General features: G+C 37.9%; 1 protein-coding gene across 1 annotated transcript in view; it reads left to right on the forward strand.

The window, feature by feature from the left end:
- The first annotated feature begins 11,989 nt into the window (after nt 1-11,989).
- LOC117987410 (cell adhesion molecule Dscam2-like) overlaps nt 11,990-19,847 on the forward strand; it is a 54,264-nt gene continuing 46,406 nt past the window's right edge. The window contains exons 1-2 of the mRNA XM_034974421.2: nt 11,990-12,205; nt 15,256-15,475. Coding sequence (XP_034830312.1) covers nt 12,199-12,205; nt 15,256-15,475 — 227 coding nt within the window. The 5' untranslated portion in view covers nt 11,990-12,198. The remainder of the gene's footprint in view (nt 12,206-15,255; nt 15,476-19,847) is intronic.

Genomic DNA, 19,847 nt, shown 5'->3' on the forward strand with positions numbered 1-19,847 from the left:
CGTTATAAATCCACGTAAGACATAATAGTAAAAAGTAGGAGAGTAGTAGGAGCGTGAAAAAACAAGCCTATTCCCAAAGGTTTGGGTTGCTTTATGGCTACCATACAGTTACTTTTTATTCTTTAAGAACTTCAGTTTGACGTTTTCGAACGAAACGACGTCTCTGAATTCTCTTGTGAGCGAATGGCTTCGAAATGTTAACACCACCAAAAATGACTTAGGTACGTGGTGTTAAAACTTAAGCGAAGAAATGTAAGCGTGTTTCTGCCTTTACTTTACAGGGAACTTCTCCGCTTATCACAATAGCATTACGAGTATGTGGATCGTACATAGCCGTTAAGCAGTAAGGGCACGTCCTGCTCAAACTACTGAATGTCGACGACGCTGTTGTTTAGCGCCAGTACAGATAAGCCGGCGCCCTGAATTACTGAGATAGGCTAATGGGAATCATTTGCTCGACGTCGCTTGCATACTGAGCTCCATTTTTCAAGCGTACGAGGTTATTAGACGTAGATACGTGTGTAGCGAAATTGTGGTCGTTACGGTATGAAGTTATCTTTATTACGGTTATTTATACTACATGCAGTTCATATAAATTACAGCACCTAATATATAAAAGTTGAGCGCTATACTCCCGCTATATCCCCTGTGTATAGGTAACATCCATCGATCTTTATGGTGGGTACGTAAGTAAAAACAAATGCCATACTTGGTCTATGGCTGGAATTTACTTGTTCCTATATGCGACGTCCATGCCACGCGCTATTACGTCCTAGAGACTTAAAATTTGGAGGGTATTTTGTTTCTTAAGAGTATCCACAAACAAAGGATTTTTCGAAGTTCCACCCCTAACTGGGTTAAATGGGAATTTAAAATACTAACTGATAATAACCGGGTCCAATGGCTCACTGTGATCTCCAAAGCATGGCGGATCGATTCGGATTCGGCCTTCGACCAAATTCGGATCTCCAGGCCGGTCACTCGTCCAGTTTTTGACTTGGGTCAACATTCCCTATCAACCGCAACAAGTCAACATTCCCTATCAACCGCAATCGATTGATATGCGTTGTCAGAAGTAGGCCACACGTCCCACCTATTAAAAATTGAACAACTTACAATTTTTTTCTAAAGTACCAGCGATAAATTTAAAGCTAAAAGGTGCAATTTTTTTAGAAACTCTACCAAGCGTAACATTTTAGTACCTTTTGTGTTTAATAGGGAATATTGAGAGAGGAAAATTATTTTTACGGGCAACGCATTAAGGTAATGAATTTTCCACTTTTTCGGCCCGACACGAAGGCAAATCGGGCCTTCCAAAAGATTGAATAGAATCGATAAAGGGAATGAAGACATTACCTTCTTATTATTAGGTTGAAAGGATACAGTGCGTAATTGATATTCTACCGAGGACTCTTATTTCTGAATTGCGACTTGATTTTTGCTTAAATAATTTGGGTAGGCTTATTGTAACATAGTAATTTTGTCATGGTTATTGATCACTTGCTTTAACGGTGAAGGAAAACATCGCGAGGAAACATGTCTGAGAGTAATTTACTGAAAGGTGAGAGAGATTTCAGATTGTTTCACAGTACTTAGGTAACTATTAGTACCTAGGTAGGCACGTACCTATTGTAGAATATCTTTACGATAGATGCCTTCATTGATCGATCGTCCTTGAAGTGGAAACTACTGGTACAATGTAATGAGAGGTCAATTAAGGCTAATAAATGCCGCGGCACGTCCTATTGATGCGGGGTTAGTTGACTGAGTTATTTTTGCAAGATTTGTTCCAAGAAAGCGAGAAAAATACTTATAATGCGTCCTAAAGAAAGGCAAGATAGAGAAGTTTCATGTTTCCTTGCCTTTCTTAGAAGACCAAAGACCTTATTCCAGTGGCTATAGTCTTCTTGGGAGGTCAAAAGTTTGATCTCGTGCACTCACCTCTAACTTTTCATATAGCTCTCTGAGAAGTTCTCAAAGGTGTGCGAAGTCAGCCCATCCGCACTGGGCCAGCGCGGTGGACTATGGCCTAAAACTTTCTTATTCTAAAAGGGAAATTCGTGCTTAGTAATGGGCCGGCGCGGGCGATAGGTTGATCATGATTATGATGATATTGCTTTTATCTTTTTAAATAATCATAATTTTTCTAAAGTTTATAAGTGTGCCGTCTTATCCCTTACCTACCCTACCATTCTGCTTTCGTCTGATAAGATAGTGGGGTTCGTCATTAACGCCCAAAAATATTAATCAATCCTATCTGTAACTTGTCGATAAGTTACTTAGCAACTTTGTTATTGACTAAAAAATGTAATACCGTATAAAACTTTACTCCTCACGCGCCATTTTAACTTTTTGTGTCAAACATTCAAAGGTACGATTTCAGTCCTTATTTTTGACAGTTAATAAGACCCATAGAGTTAAAATGGCGCGGGAGGCATCATTTTGTACGGATTATGTAGTCTTTTTTGACAGTCAACAACGTTGTTAAGAAATGTATCGACATATTACAGATCTTACAGATAGATTGTTTATTAATTTCGGCCGTAATTAAACTCTAGAGTAAACATAAAACAGAGATACAAAAAAAAATTCTTTGCACTTTCAAAAAAGCGCTTGCTTAGCTTTATAAAAATTGTATTCCAAATGCGTTCATAGTTGCATAAATTACGTCGGGCGTACTAATTATTCTGATGCACAAATGGTGCTCGGCGTCGTTTATATAAGAGCGAATATATTTTCATTTGTATCCTTTTGCGCATTCGTTTTAATTCATGCAATTTTTTTAAATGCCGTGAAAAACTGACGGGTCCGAGCCAAGCAGCAATGTTCCGCTGCATTGCTGCTGCGACATTGCCGCCTAGCTCGGAATATAAGCTTATAGAGATTGTATGGGGACCAGTAGTGCTGCGACAGCACTGTTGCGGCAGCACTCCTGTGTGCAGCGTGCTTCGGAATCATACTTTTAATCAGACAAATTAACCTTCTTCTGTCGTGTATCAAAAATCGACACCATCGAAAATAAAAATAATCGTGTCGTGCATACAAAGTAAGCTCGACCTCTTTATTCTTAAATACTATTTAAGTAGTAATTCTTAATAGAATCTGGTCGATTTTATTTAGGACTTCATACTAAAAATATCTCTGTACAATTCATAGCACTAGAGCCAAACGGCCGCAAAAGGAGTATCGCGGAAATGAAGGTTGTCTGGAGTCAGACGCCACTTCCGTCTCACGCGGAAGCGCGCACTCGCTAAACAGCGCGTGAGTGGTGATATCTGTGTGTCTATGACGCTCCATTGAGAGCATTGTCTTGTTTTGTAGATGTTTTGAGCTAACCTGAAAATCGCATCAACCAAACGGCCGTAAAAGGAGTATTGCGGAAATGAAGATTATCTGGAGTCAGACGCCATTTCCGTCTCGCGTAGAAGCGCGCAATTGCTAAGCAGACGGTTTGAGCTAACGTGAAAATCTGTACAGTTAATAGCAACAGCCAAACGGCCGTAAAAGGAGTATCGCGGAAATGAAGGTTGTCTGGAGTCAGACGCCATTTATGTCTCGAGCGGCCCGGAAGCGCTCACTCGCTAAACAGCGCGTCTGTTTAGCAGTCGTGATATCTCTGTGTCTATGACGCTCTATTGAGAGCTTTGTTTAATTTTGCGGATGTTTTGAGCTAACGTGAAAATCTGTACAATTCATAGCACTACCCAAACGGCCGCAAAAGGAGTATCGCGGAAATGAAGGTTGTCTAGAGTCAGACGCCATTTCCGTTTGGGGCGGCCCGGAAGCGCGCACTCGCCAAATAGCGCGTCTGTTTAACAGTCGTGATGTCTGTATGTCTACGACACTTACCACACTCCATTGAAAGCTTTGTCTTATCTTGCGGATGTTTTGAGCAAGCTTGAAAATCTGTACAGTTAATAGCACCAGCCAAACGGCCGCAAAAGGAGTATCGCGGAAATGAAGGTTGTCTGGAGTCAGACGCCATTTCCGTCTCGTGCGGCCCGGAAGCGCGCACTCGCTAAACAGCGCATCTGTTTAACAGTCGTGGTATCTGTGTGACGACAACGCTCCATTGAGAGCTTTATATTGTCTTGTCCTACGGATGTTTTGAGCAAACTTTTGGCATCCTCATCAAAGTCAAGCGCTAATTTACTAATCTTAAGCTCAAGTTCGATCGTGCATGGAGTACTGCAGCCATTTATGGTATGGTTCTGTTCAGTATCGTCATGCTAGATGAAGCGCTAGTGCGCTAAACTTTAAAGTTTCCAATGGCGCCGACTCTGTTGTCTTCTCTAAACTAAATTTAGAGTATCTGCATCTTTCTCTTTTTAATATTACTAAAAAAAGACGGAATATGAATTTGAAATTTAAAGACTCTAAATTTTAGAGCACGCTACAAATTTATAACAATAGGTTTGTGGCTGGCAGCAGTCGCGAGGTTTGACCAATGACTTCTATGTTATATTAGAAGTCATTGGACAAACTAGGCTACTGCATAATATTATGACTATATTATAGTGAGCGAGTTTTATACCTAAGGAATCAATGAATGAATGAAACTAAACATTTCACATTTTCACATCATAAATAAAATATTATATTATAAATATTAGATACGATTTTAATAGCGGATTTATATTCAAAGCTTGAATAAATACGACCATTAGCGGGATGAAACTTCGCTCAATACTAAATGGGGTAAAACGGCTGAAGTGGATTGCACTAATACGGTTACAAGGGCGGCTTATCAGTTCCGGATTTGAGTTCCCTTTGGGATTAGTTAGGAACTACAGATTGACCTTCATTATTCCTATTGATGTTTTATAAACTCTATGCAATGAGAGTACTTGTGTATATTATAAAGAAAATAAAATTGTCTGCTAAAATAAATAAACCATTGTCTTACAGACTGTCAATGGACTAAGAGCAAGCGCTTGCGAGACCTTCGTTATTTTATAAAAGCTGAAAGTTTCTCTGCGTGTTGTCCCCATGTTTGTTTGGATCATTGTGGCTTTGGGAGATACAGGTAATAAAGGTGTAAAAATCTTACGTCAAAGTATAAAGTCTAATCACTACCCTTATTATAAATGCGAAAGTGTGTTTGTTGGTTTCTTGGTTTGTTGGTTTGTCCTTCAATCACGTCGCAACGGAGCAACGGATGGACGTGATTTTTGCATGGGTATAGTTAAAGACCTGCCCCCCAATTGTGTAAGAATAACCATTTCATGGCTATCGCAATCGTCAAGAATTCTGCCCTTTGATTGGCTGTGAAAAAATTTAAACAGCGAATCAACCAATCAAAGGGCAGACTTTCTTGACGATTGCGATAGCCATGAAATGGTTATTCTTACACAATTGGGGGGCTGGAGTGTGACATAGGCTACTTTTTATCCCGGGAAATCAAAAAGTTCCCACGAGATTTTTAAAAACCTAAAACCACGCGTACGAAGTCGTGGGCATGAGCTAGTTTTTCTATACTTTCTTCAGAATGTTTTTACTGAATGTAGATACTGATAGAAGAAATGTCACAATAGCGATACAATATAAAGCGAGGAAAAAAAGAAATTCTATATTCAAAGCTCGAATCAACAAGACCATTAGCAGACTGGAGCTCCACTCAAATCTAAATGGGGCATAACAAGGCAAGTGGGCTGGACTGGAACGGATACAAGGGCGGCTTATCTGTTCCGGATGCGAGCCTCCTCGGGGAGCGCGAGCCGAGCCTTGATTGCCGTACTATGTAACTAATAGACTCTACTACATTTATTTGTAAGTTAACTATTCTATCGGTTTATCATCATCATCATCAACCGATAGATGTCCACAGCTGGACATAGGTCTCTTGTAGGGATTTCCACACGCCACTGTCTTACGCCGCTTGAATCCAGCGGCTCCCTGCGACTCGTCTGATGTCGTCCCTCCATCTAGTGGGGTGTCTTCGAACACTGCGTCTTCCGTCTCTATCGGCAGTTCTATCGGTTAGTTTAGGTTAACTCAAGGAATTTCCGCTTCTGTTACTGCTAATACCTACTGAATAGAAGAAGACACTGTTTTACCTCGGAACAAATAAGTAGAGTACCATCACTAACCATATCATAGATGGTTGTAGCGAAAATATGTTTGTTTGTCCTTCAATCACGCCGCAATGTAGCAATGGATCGACGTGATTTTTTTCATGCATATGGTTAAGGGCCTGGACTGTGACATTGGCTAATTTTTATGCCAGTAAATCAAAGAGATTTCTAAAATACGCGAAATAATTGTAGGTTTCCTCGTGAGGTTTTCTATCACCGTTAAAGCAAATGTCATTTAACATCACCCTAAAAAGCTAGAGGTGTGTGTCCGGGATCGAACCCTTCACCTCCCAAATAGGAGGCGGACGTACTCACTAGACTATCACAGCTTCACTAAGATATTACATATCTTAATTAGCCAACACTGCCCTGTTATCCTCATCATTCGAGTAAATAATATTAATATCGGAAACAACAATTCTGCGTAGATCCTCCCAACGTAATTCAATATCGTATAGCCTGCTGATGTCGAACTCTAATGAGACAATTGATTTTCGTCATTCCCTTTCATTAGGTCTATCGGCATTTCCGCTACCAGTGGTATAATGCGGTGGATTTTCAATGACATTAAGTATAACAATAGGGTATTTTACCCCATTGTGTTTTTTGAAAAGTGTTCTTATTTGATCCTATAAAGTGATAGATATTAAACTACGATAAAATTTACAAAAATATGAGTCGAGCGGCTTAGTATTTAAAATTAAATAATTATTTAATGCTACTAGTTTAGTAGATTTTAGTATATAGTGTATAGTGGCCCCGCTTTAGAATAGTATTTGAACGCAAGTTAAATAGTAGATCAAGTCAAATAATAGGTTATTCTTTGAAAATAATTTTACGGCACAATTGCATATTCCGAGTTGAAATTACCTGTGAAATGTTATAGTTGCAGACAAACTTGCTTTGGAACTTTAAATTTATATGCAACTTGCGGACGAGTTATATTAACTGCTGTTGCGAAGAATGAAGCCAAGTTTTGCTTAACGTTTTCGCTGACACAACTTGGCAATTTTCCTGTTCAAGGTCTGCGAATAATTTTACGATGAGAAGATACACCCTATGTACAACGCACATCTACAGAGTGAGTGACAAAAGGATTGTTTCCGAGCGAGTGAGATGAAAAATGAATTAACAGCTTTACCCCACTTTCTAACTCCCAGCGATTTATGAGTGTATCACTTGGCGGAGTCTCAGCTGTTCACCCGTGAGGAACGATACGGAAGTTGGGGAACTTAAGTTTTAAATAAGCACTTAGTTAACTCAGCCGGCGAAGTGTTAGTAAACTTTTTGCATCCCTAATTACAGTCATCATCATCATGATCAAGCTATCACTAGTCTCTTCTCCGAATGGGAAGGGCTTATGCCATAGTCCATCACGCTGGCGCTGGCCAACTGCATATAGATTGGCAGACTTTACAAACCTCTGAGAAAATTATGGAGAACTCACAGACGTGTAGATTTACTTGCGATATTTCTTTCATCGTTAAGTCATATTTGTTTGTCTATGATAAGAATATGAAAAGTCAAGTCAGATTGTTAATTTCCAATTTTGTCCTTATACTTACCAGTTTTTTATTTATTTATTTATTTTATTTTTATTATTCATGTACCAAAAATTGTAGTTACAAAGTAATAATAAATTAAGTTACATCGGAAATGCTTATGTCTAAACAGAGATTTCTTCCAGCTTCCCATTCAAGGTTGTGAGTAAGGCGTATCAAGAGGTGGAATAGGTCTACGGTACTAGAATCTAATAAACTACATAAATATCTTATAATAAATACCCAAATCAACTTATATACAATAATAATACTTATCATAAATAATTATATACATAATATATGAAAAATATAAATACATATAATATATAAAATACTCTATATTAATATATTTTTTCCTAGTCTGTAAACTCCTCAGAAGTTGCGAGAATCTTAAGTATTTGCAACAGTCAACATGCGGTAAACAGCTTTACCCCACTTTTTAACTCCCAGCGATTAACGAGTGTATCACTTGGTGGAGTCTCAGCTGTTCTCTCGTGAGGAACGATACGGAAGTTGGGGAACTTGAGGTTTAAATAAGCACTTAGTTAACTCAGCCGGCGAAGTGTTGGTAAACTTTTTGCATCCCGTACAGTAGTTGAGTACAGTGGTTGCCAACGAATTAGCCAGCTGTAGTGGCAGTGGGCAAGCCACGTCTGCCGCAGAAGCGATGGCCGATGGGGCAGACGTGTTCTGGAGTGGAGACCGCGTATCAGCAAGCGCAGTGTGAAACGACCTCCAACCCGCTGGACTGACGACCTTAAGAAGTTAGCGGGAAGTGGGTGGATGAGGAAAGCGGAGGATCGTGTGTGGTGGCATGCTCTTGGGAAGGCCTATGTCCAGCAGTGGACGCAAACAGGCTGATTGATTGATTGATTGATTGATTGATACAGTAGTTGGCGTGAAAAGCTGATAGAAATAATTAAGAGATGAGCCAAAAGTAATGACAAATAAAAAAATATAGTGCGTACATTTTGAGATCTCGCTTATCATTTTAGCTAATTTAAATATAAAAACGAAAAGGTGATTGACTGACTGATCTATCAACGCACAGCTCAAAATTTATATAGACATATAGACAGACAGACAGACAGTACACTTTCGCATTTATGATATTAGTATAGAAGTACGGATTAGTATGGATAGTATGGATTATACATTACTAGCTTATGCTCGCGACTTCGTCCGCGTGGACTACACAAATTTCAAACCCCTATTTCACCCCCTTAGAGGTTGAATTTTCAAAAATCCTTTCTTAGCGGATGTCTACGTCATAATAGCTATCTGCATGCCAAATTTCAGCCCGATCGGTCCAGTAGTTTGAGCTGTGCGTTGATAGATCAGTCAGTCAGTCAGTCAGTCAGTCACCTTTTCGTTTTATATATTTATATTATACATTACAACATACTCCATGTTCCGCAGCTTTAGAATTTCATGAGTAGTTTTAACGTAAATCCTAGCCGAATTCCCGTAAAGTTGTGGGTTAAAGTAGAAAATATCATTCCACTACCGAAACTTCTTAAGCATTAAACTTTTAGATATAACTTACAGGTGCTTTTAAAAACGTCTTTTACCTAAAAGCTTATAAAATTGGTAGATAAGTTTTAACTTTTATTACAATAAGCTTTTAAACCTTCGATATTCGACAATGATGAAAGTCTAGCTAGGCTGACAATTTTCTCATTTTTCAAAACAATGGGAGCTTTAATTGAAATCAGCATTTCGATAATTGGTAAAACAATGAGGGTATTTAATTTAAGGGCCTGTGCTAACGAGCCACACGCCACAGTCTCAGATTGCCGATGACAAACTACTTTTAACATTTTTTTTTTAATGGAGTCGCTAGCACACGTGTAGCCGGTGACAGTGACGCAGTTTGCAGCCACACCGCTGCACATTTTAGTTACCCCACTCTCGGTGTAAGTTATGCCACAACTAGTAATGGTGAGTGGTCCGTTTAGACCAAGCCTAAGTCGACAATGTTAAGAAGTTCCGAGAGCTTACCTACCTAAAAGTTTCTGCTAAATTAGCCCTTATTGTTTCAGACGTTTCATAAGTTTCAAGGCATCTCAGAGTTTTGTACTTTACTAACTTCGCAAGAAATATTCAGCAATTGATTTGCTCTACTTAGTCTCACAATTATTTTCTGATAAGTAGATAGGTACTGTGAAGAATCTGTGATTTATAGTGGGTAGGACGTCCGCCTTCTAATCAGAGGTCGGGGGCTCGCTCAAAACAATAGGTTATCAAAATCACAAATCATCAGATTTATTACTAAAAACCGCATCAGAGCCGCTCTATTGAAAAATATTTTAGTAAGATCAAAATAGGCTTTACAGAATTAAAACCACGAAGATATTTCCACACTATGTTATGATTAAAGCCTCCCTTTATTCATATTTTCAATCGTGAGAGTAGCAATTTTAGTAATAACAGGCACGCGGCGATTTAAATGCAGCGCTGGCCATTTTGCAACGCAATTAAATGTTGCTGACTCAATGGGACTTTTAAATAAAACCTGCCTCGGTGTTTCCATTCTTTGTGAGTAAAATAGCCCTTTGTGTGATGGAAATAGATTTTATCGTCTGCCACTTCGCCTAGTAGCGCCGTAGAAATGCTATTGTAATGCTAAAAGCTGTGTCGCTTAAGCATTTGAAATCATTTGCTTTGCTTTAATGTTTTGTAGTTTTTTTCCTTTATATTATTTTGCTACCTGAGTTTTTTTTTGTTTTATGTGACGCATTTTTTACAGGGAAAATTGAAGGCACAGGCATGTTACCGTAACGGTGAGCATGCTGACGTCCCTACTTATAAGTATGCGACAGGTCAAGATGAAAATCGGGTATGAGGCGGGGGGACGCCCCGCACACCTGCACGTCACCCGCGCTATCCCGCACCGGGTTAGCGCGGGGGGCTGTGCGGGTGTGCGGGGCGTCTCCACCCCGATTGCTATCTCGACCTGTCGCGTACTTTATTAGTCGCGTTTTTTAAGTCGCGCAATAATATATTTACTTGTACGCGTGAGTTGGGTACGTACCAGTAATGACGTGCCACCAAACTATTAATCGTTCCGGTACGATTCTGCATGGAAACCGATTAGGGAGTAGGTACGGGTTTAATAAAACTGCCATTCTCCTTCCAAGTGAAGCTCATTTTATCTTAGACTGCTTCATTACTTACCACAACCCACGAGATGAGCAGGCAAGGGTTAACTTGTCAACGAATGAAAAGAATTTATTAGATTGCAGTTGGTTGCACCCCTTGCAGTTAGCATTTGGTACGAAAAACATTTACTTACAAAATAGCATGGAAGCTAATGTTAGCAACATTTCTAACATAAAGTTTAACGTGCGCGGCTTGCTATTTAAAATGCACTTTAAAAGCGAAAAAGTGCTAACGCTGGCACCCCAGTTCGGAACACTGCAAGTCTTATTGTGTCTGCGAAAAGTGAATATTATTCTGCATTTACTCTTTTGAGACTTCCGTACCCGAAAGGTGCCAATGGGACCCTATTACTAGGACTCCGCTGTCCGTCCGTCCGTCTGTCTATCATTGTCCACTGATGTATGTGACATACGTCTTGTCCACTGGACAAGTATCTCGTGAACCGTAATAGGTGCCTACTTTAGAGAGTTGAAAATTTCTCAGAATGTGTATTTCTATTGCCGCTATAGCAACAAATACCTACAATTTTTTTTAAAATGGTCGCTACGAAAATTAAAAATAATTAAAAAGTGTTTTTTTTTGTACGATATGGCACGGAGCCCGCCGTGTGCGATTCCATCTCGCACTTGACTGATTTTTTTACTCCATGATGATTTAGCCTGCGATCTTATCTGGTGGTTATGTGATACAGTCGATGGAAGTAGGCTAACTTGGAAGGGTATTTTCAGTTTAATTAAATTAATACCCCTAATCTATTTCTACGATTCAATTTTTTTATTCGAAAAAAAATATCGAAAAAATCTTTCTATTTTTATTACGCAGCCATCGTACCGGAACCCTTAATCGCTTGGCAGCACGGCTTTGGCCTTTGCATAGAATGGCAACTAGTTAGTTACGCCTTAATAAATTTAAAGTCCGACCAGACCAGGAATTATTTTTCTAAATTTAAGTATAGACTAGTGCTTGGTTGCAATCAGACCTGTCAGCAAATGATGATGCAGCCTAAAATAGAGCGTGCGTAGAAAATTTTGACACTATTCCAAAACTCTGCCGGAACCTCAATAAAAGTTATTATATTCCCACTTAAAAGACAGCAGCGTTAACCACTGCGCTAGTCAAAATGTATCTAATTGAACCACCCCCAACAGCACAGCTATTATCTGGAGTGAGGGTGGCTGTCCTTCCACGCATCTACTCTACATAGTACATTTCCACGATCCACAGTTCATTCGCGATCTTCATGGGGGCTGCACGTATTTGAAAGCTCCCTGATTTAGTGGGAAAAGTTTTGCGATCGGCGGGAGTCGCGTAGATAAATAGAAGTAAGAATGGAGTACTTTTTGGTTTGTTAAAATATATGGCCGATTAACTGTGACGTGGGGTTTTGATAATGACTTGGAATTGTGTGCAGTGATTACGGGATGAAAGGTTGGTTTAAAAAAAAACATTTATTTTAATTTTCAGATGTTCTTTCTTAAATGACAAGTTAAAATAAATAAGGTGTACAAATGTGTTAGTTATTTTTTTGAACTAATAATGCAAACTAAAAAAATATCCAACGTTTAAAGCTGAAATGTATCATTATTTAATGTAAAAATGAATTATACAAATAAAATAGTTTTGCGAAGATTTCATTCTTAATTCATAGACAATAACAATAAATTGAAATTAAAAAAAACTCCAGTCAAGAGTGCCTTTTTACGGCACATTTTTTCCCTACAAATGTATAAAATAAATAAAATATTTATTTCGTCTTTACATATTCTTTAGAGATACCCAAATCAAACCCTAACAAAGCCGGGTTTCTGGGTACCATCTCAATCAAATTGAATTATATCTCAAGAGCTCAAGCCTATTATTGTGAAAGGGCGCCAAAAATACCGCCGTTCTTGGGTTCTATTCACTTTTGTTCAGGTAAAATTTCAAACCCTATTCTCTTGACTCTTGACCTTATATTGTAAATGTCCTGAATGGGGCCCAGTTATAATCAGTCATTTCATTAGTCCAGAATAGTGAATGCGGTAAAATTTTGGTAAATAAAACTTTTCTTCGAAGAAATGATAAGTACCCAGTAAGTATCTATTGGTTGAGATGGCAATCGGGATCGGGGTATGAGAGGGATCGGGTGTGCGGGGCGTTCCCTCCCCAATTGCCATCTCGACCTGTCGCTTACTATAGGTAGGTAGTAGGGTACTTAGGTACGTCTTAACAAATTCATGAAATATAACAGCTATAGGTAGGTTCCTTAAGTCTTACTTACGAAGTTTGGTATAATTTTACCTAATTTTCATATCTACTAGCTCTTGTTTTTGTTCACCCATCTATTTGTCCTCTACAATTTCATACACACTGTCACGCAAATATAGCAAACCTCATTAACATTTTCCTGTACCTCTACCTACTCTAATATTTTATGCATTAAAAACCAAACAACATTTGTATTCATGCATAAAATGTTATTCAAATCGTAGTTTAGTTTACGACAAAATGGTTAGCGTACATTTTACTATGCGGGGCAGATTTTCCTGTGACAAATAAGAATATCGTTATAATAATGGTTTCACTACCCCTATTATAAATGCGAAAGTGTGTTTGTTTGTTGGTTTATTGGTTTGTTGGTTTGTCCTTTAATCACGTCGCAACGAAGCAACGGATCAACGTCATTTTTTGCTTGGGTATAGTTTAAGACCTGGAGAGTGACAAGGGCTATTTTTGATCCCGGAGTCAAAGAGGTCCCACGGGATTTTTAATACCTAAATCCACGCGTACGAAGTCTCGGGCATCAGCTAGTATGTTTATTCATAAGATACAATATCCATAAAACAATATTCACATCATGAGATGGCATTAAGCTAAAATATTTAGCACAAATTTTACTATGCGGGACAGTGGCGAATTTTTCTGAACGTAAATTCGCAAAATTTAAATTTTACGATGACACATGAAAATTCGGAATCTCTCCCAGTTTTTGGGCTTGTACCTATTCGCTGCGCAATAAAACGCTTGTTGGGAGGATACAAGACCGTATCAACCTCGATTTATACTCTTCTAATGCTAGTTATAGTGGTGATAGCCTAGTGGTTAAGACGTCCGCCTCCTATTCGAGAGATCGCGGGTTTAATTCCGGGCATGCACTTATAACTTTTCGGAGTTATGTGTGTTTTAAGCCATTTAACATCAATTGATTTAACAGTAAAGGAAAAAATTGTGAGGAAACCTGCATGCCTGAGAGTTCTCCATAATGTTCCTAAAGGTGTGTGAAATCTGCCAATCTGCACTTGGCCAGCAATTTAGGTTAGGTTTAGGCTACAATTTAGGTTTTTCAAATTACAGTGTCAACTCTTTGGTTTTCCGGTATAAAAGTAGCTAATGTGCTAATTTACGGTATAATCCATCTCCATTCCAAATTTTAGCTAAATCCGTTCAGTAGTTTTTGCGTGAAAGAGTAACAAACATACACAGACACACACATGCTAACTTTCGCCTTTATAATATTATACTGTGAATGTGATTAGTATGATAGTGTGATGTGATGTGATATTAGTATGGATTAGCTTTTGCTTTACGATTTATACGAATAGTTTCGATTATCCCATATAACGCAGGTTGATAAGAATCTTACAATATACCGTATAATACGATTATCCGTAGCTACTCACTTTTAGAGTGAAGCTCAGAAACACATTTTCCGGCGACTGATTTTATTATTTTACGCTATAAAATTTATACAATATATTTAACATAAAGATTTTATGGCATAGTATTTTTTATGTTATGCTACAAAATGTAACGCATATAAAATATTCAAAAATCCTTTGTTATTTATCTTGTTAATTTAAGTAACATATAATTATTATTAAAAAGGTTTAAGCCATAGTCCCCCACGCTGGCCGAGTGCAGATTGGCACACTCCACACCTTTGAGAAAATTATGGAGAACACTCAGGCATGCAAGCTTCCTCACGAAGTTTAGTGATATTAGATTGTTAAAAGTGCACATAGCTCTGAAACGTTAGAGGTTCGTGCCAGGGATCGATCCCCGGACCACTTAAATAGGAGTGTGGCACATTAGCCACTAGGCTGTCACCCCTAAATGCATCAAGTTTATCATGGTACCCATTATACAGGGTAACCAGAACGCTGCCAAAACGAAGACAGGTGATAGTACTGATGATTACTGATATAATAGTGATACACAAAAAAACGCGAAAATAAAATACAAAAAATCCTATAATTTTGTAAAAGTTTACAATATATTGCAAATAAACATCTGACTGACGCTAGAGGTCAACGAACGTTGCGGGGCATGGACCCGAGTTTGCACGCTATATTATGTTTAGTTAGTATAATAATACGTTTTTGGCTAGCGTTCTGGTTACAACCTGTATTATGTCGAACGGCCAGGTAATAAGATTAATAACTGATAATCTTGGTTGAAAATATAACTTTCATTTTCTTACAAAATCATTTTGTTATTAGGCCACAAAATACAATGGATCATCGGCATCACATTGGCAGTTGGTCTGGCAGCCAGTTCTGGTGACAAGAGACCACACTTCGTGGTGGAGCCACCGTCGCGGGTGCTATGGCCGGCTACACGCGGCGCGTATGCAGCCTGCCGAGCCTCTGGACATCCCACGCCTGATGTCCACTGGGTTACCGCTGAGGGACAAGTTATAACTACTATACCAGGACTAAGGTAGTGTCTCTCTCTCTCTCTTTTTCTGCGCCACGTTCCGTGCGTGGGTTTAAAATAAAATTCATTAAATTCTTGATGAACTTTGAATGACCTTTACCAAATATCTAAATTGAGAAATATTATTTGGGTATTATGAAACCGGCAAATTTTCCTTTCCACTCGACTTTTTTTAAATCATAGGTATTTTGTTTTAAAACAAAATATTATTAAATTATATTATGGTAATCTATAGTAAACTAGCTAAAGAAAGGAATTGTAATATTTTATGTAGGCACATTAATTCGCTTTAATTACAATGCTTCACTAAAAAACAATACACAATTCAATGTAAACTTAATTTAATATGAGTGGTAATTTCAAATTATATAAACTTAATAAATTCGTTGAATAGAACTTTAAAATAGTCTGCGAAGGACCTATGACGTATAAATAAATCGCTTTGATCTTTATAAAAGTTAACTTAGAAACAAAAAATATTAAATAGGTATGTCTAACGATTAAAACCATTTCCAGTCTTATTATTTTAGTAATATTTATTCTACTGAAACTTACATTTGAAACATATGTTTTTTTCGTTTAGAAGCTCTTTTGAATTGCAAAATACTATTTTGTTTGCAAACACGCTACACAGGGCTAGGGGTCTGCTTTTGCAAACAATAAATTCTAAATTTTTTGTGTCAAAAGGAGCTGGATTAATAATATGAAAAAAGCTAAGACATACAAATTAAAATTATTTGGCACAACGGCTAACTAACCCTGGCCATCCAGCGCGCGAGGCAATAGCCCCATAGTGTATTGGACACAATATTGAGACACCATACCCAATAAGGATGACTTGGACGTTGTATATTTTCTGTAAATATATTAATTTTTGGGTCCTATAAGTAACTAATAAACTAGCTGAGTCGCCCCAGATTCACTTGAGTGGAATTTTTGCAATATCGGTGAAAGGGTGGAATTTCCAAAAAAGTGTCGAATGGTATTTTGTTTCATTTCTGAGTACTGACTGAAAGCCCAAATACCAATTTTCATTGATATAACTGGAAAAGTTACAGACTTTCATACAAACAACTTTATTTAGACGTAAAACTTCTGAAAATTGTTTTAGTGAGAGCTTACATATTTCAAGTTTTTCACCTCAGTAGTTAAGACTGTGCGTTGATTAATCAGATAATCAGTCAGTCAGGACAAGTCTTGATGTTGTGTTTTGTTCTGCGTGAATTTTTCCAAATGATATTATTTACAACAAAACAAATATAATTTTATCTCATAAAATATGGGTTGCGAGAAAAAAAGTCATTGCTTTTACGACTCCAATTAATCTGTATTTTTACGAGTCACGGTAATGCCTGCACTAGCAGAGCATAAATCGAGGTTGACGTGTATCCTCCCAACAAGCGTTATTTAGTGCGCAGCGAATACGAGCTCAAAAACTAGGAGAGATTTTCATGTGTCATCGTAAAATTTAAATTTGCGAATTTACGCTCGGGAAATATTCGTGGTTGTCCTGCATAGCAAAATTCGTGTTAAATATTTTAGCATAACCAACTGGCGGTATGAATAATATTTTATTGCTATATTTTAGTTTATACTAGCGATTAGCTCCGGCTTCGCACGTGAAGAAGAACTAAATATGTACTTCAACGTTTTTTTTAAATATACGTAGCACACGCTTCGGAATCTCCGATGGGACGATTAATTTATTAACCACGCATCTCCACGCCTTATCCTCTAGTTTACTATATTTTATAATTTTTATGATAGTGTTTTTACCTATACCGGGCGTTGGGCGCGAACCCAGAAGACGTAGGTTGAAATCCTGCCTGTTTCACAAGTTTTGATACGTATTTAAAGTTATTTAAAATATTTACTGCTGTACCTTGTCCTTCTCACTGTAATACTACAATGTAGCAAGTGAAACTTTGTTATCTTTTCTGATAAAACATTATTTTACACATCGCGAACACTTTGGAAAGTTTATTCGCCATAATAATGTAAGTTTGCAACTATGTTTTTCATATTCTTCTCTTTTCGCCAGGAAAAATTGATCTTTTTAACCCCGGAAGCAAACAGAGAGGTGTTATAAGTTTAACGTATATGTACCTATATGAGTGTCTATCTGTGGCAAAGAAGAGATGATTCTTAGAATAAGTTTCAGAATCAATGAACCTTTGTCTGGAGTTTAAGCATAACGTAAAAAGACAAAAGATAATTGTCTAATATCATTATGTCTGAATTCAGTGACTTCAAACTAATTATGATGAGAGGCTCAAACTCTGGGTTAAACTTTCTAATTGTGATTGAGGCCACGTGCGAAGTTTGACCTAGTTCAAATTCTAAGCGACTCTAGTTATAAAAGACATGGGCCTCTTTGGCCTTACAGGCTGCATTTATGAAAAAGGTTTCCTGCCTATTAAGTGCCATAGTCAAGAAAATTCCATCGCGTGAAGGCATACCTACACCTATTTAGGAACTATGAGCTTATATTGGCCTATTTAGGAAGTAGGTTAGCCTATTTGGGAACTATAGGCTATAAATGTGAGGTTGGTGCTATTTGGCTCTATATTTCAATCTTCTCTTGCATTCTCAACTTTCTCTTTCGCTGCGTCCTATTTCTCATTGCTGAGATTCGCGATCTCTTTTCATTAATTAGATAATGGTAGGGGTTTTCTTAAGATAACAATGCGGTGAGCTTGCAGATCCTTTCGGAAATGACTCAACTAAGAGTAAGAGATTTCAATTGTTATGACGTCGAAATGAAAATAAAATGAAAGTGTTATGAAACGAAATGCATTTTGTTACTAACAACTAATTTTACACAACAATCAAAATCCACAAAACGTTAAAACTGTATCTATAAATAGGTGGCCAAAAAGAAAGAAAACAATAACAGAAAAATATCAGGGTAGGATCTAGGTTTCAGGCCGGATTTCCTGTCGTTTTCTTAATACTGCATAAATAAATAGATTGATGATAATAATGGATTTATCAAAATTCCACCACTTGAATAGGAAGGAAATAATGATAGAGAATGGAATCTAGTAGAGTCCCATTGGATATAGAGGTACGCAACAAGAATGTGCTACACATTCTTTGCGGCTAATCCCTATTAGAAGGGTTATTGGATTGAAAGTCGAGAATCGGGCGGGATGCCTTTCAAACTCAAGATCTTAATATTCAGCAAAGCGTTTGGAACCGAAATTATCTCCAATTTGTCAGTGGGGAGTGGGGACTCAGGGAGTCGAAAATTGAATTAATTACTAACCACATATCATCCGAAAGTTGAAATAGTTTCATCTAAGTTTGATGAGATATTTGTTGTCTTCAGAGACTTGCAGATATAAGTTCCTGCTCACTACTACCTGACTTAAGAAGTTCTATAAAAGTTCATTAGACGTTCACGATTGGTAACCATCTGTTCTCCAAATATCTTGTAGTAAAATAAAGTTGCAGTCGGCGTTTGTGTGTGAATTTGCTTATAACTTTTAAACTTTTTAATGTAGTTTCCCCTAAGTTTTTAACATAACACAAGGAACATTTATTTACAATATGAACCCTTTATGTATATGCTATACCTAATCTTCATAATAATAGGCAAGCTTACCCTTGATAATATTTTTAAATTTTTTACCAAATAAGATGTAATAAGAAAATCAATGCTCCTTTTCAAACGTACTATAGTTGTGGTAATAAATTTGTATTTTCAGGATATTTATCTTTGAAAATTCATGGTAGAGTTAACTTTGCATACAGGCTAGTGGATTCGTTCTTTTATTTTTATCATCGGCCTTAGCCAAGCTGGGACCCATTTATTAAAATAGATTTTATGAGGACCAATTAAGGTATGTTAGTTACCAAAGGAGCTCTAGTATAGGCTATTTAGGCATGGCTCTCTTAAAGATATGATCAAAAGGGCTCTTGCCACCATATACATGCCTGCGCTCATTGAGCCGGCAGGGATTAGTCGGGATGATGGCAGATACCTGACGCTGGTTCCCTCTGGGAACGGGGACTAGCGCAAGTATGCCTCTTTTATCGAGAGTCACATTTTTGTTCCATTTGCCGTGGAGACCCTGGGGCCATGGAGTGCTAAAAAATTTCTTAGCAGGTGATTGCCTCATCAGGTGACAGAAGAGCTGGCTCATTTTTTACGCAATGGATCAGCCCGGCTGCCCAGCCCGGAAATGCAGCCAGTATTCTTGGCACCATTCCACGCGGGCATGATTTGTATAGTAATTAGATAAGGTTTGCTTTATGTTTTAGTATAATATTTTCAGTCGTGTAGGAAAAGGTTGAAGGGTAGCGCTGATTTTCGTCCGAATAAAATTATATAGTATGCTCTAACGAACACTTTTATCGGAGCAATCGTACA

This window comes from Maniola hyperantus, chromosome 13 (assembly GCF_902806685.2).
Source record: "Maniola hyperantus chromosome 13, iAphHyp1.2, whole genome shotgun sequence".
In the NCBI taxonomy this organism is placed as follows: Eukaryota; Metazoa; Arthropoda; class Insecta; order Lepidoptera; family Nymphalidae; genus Maniola; species Maniola hyperantus.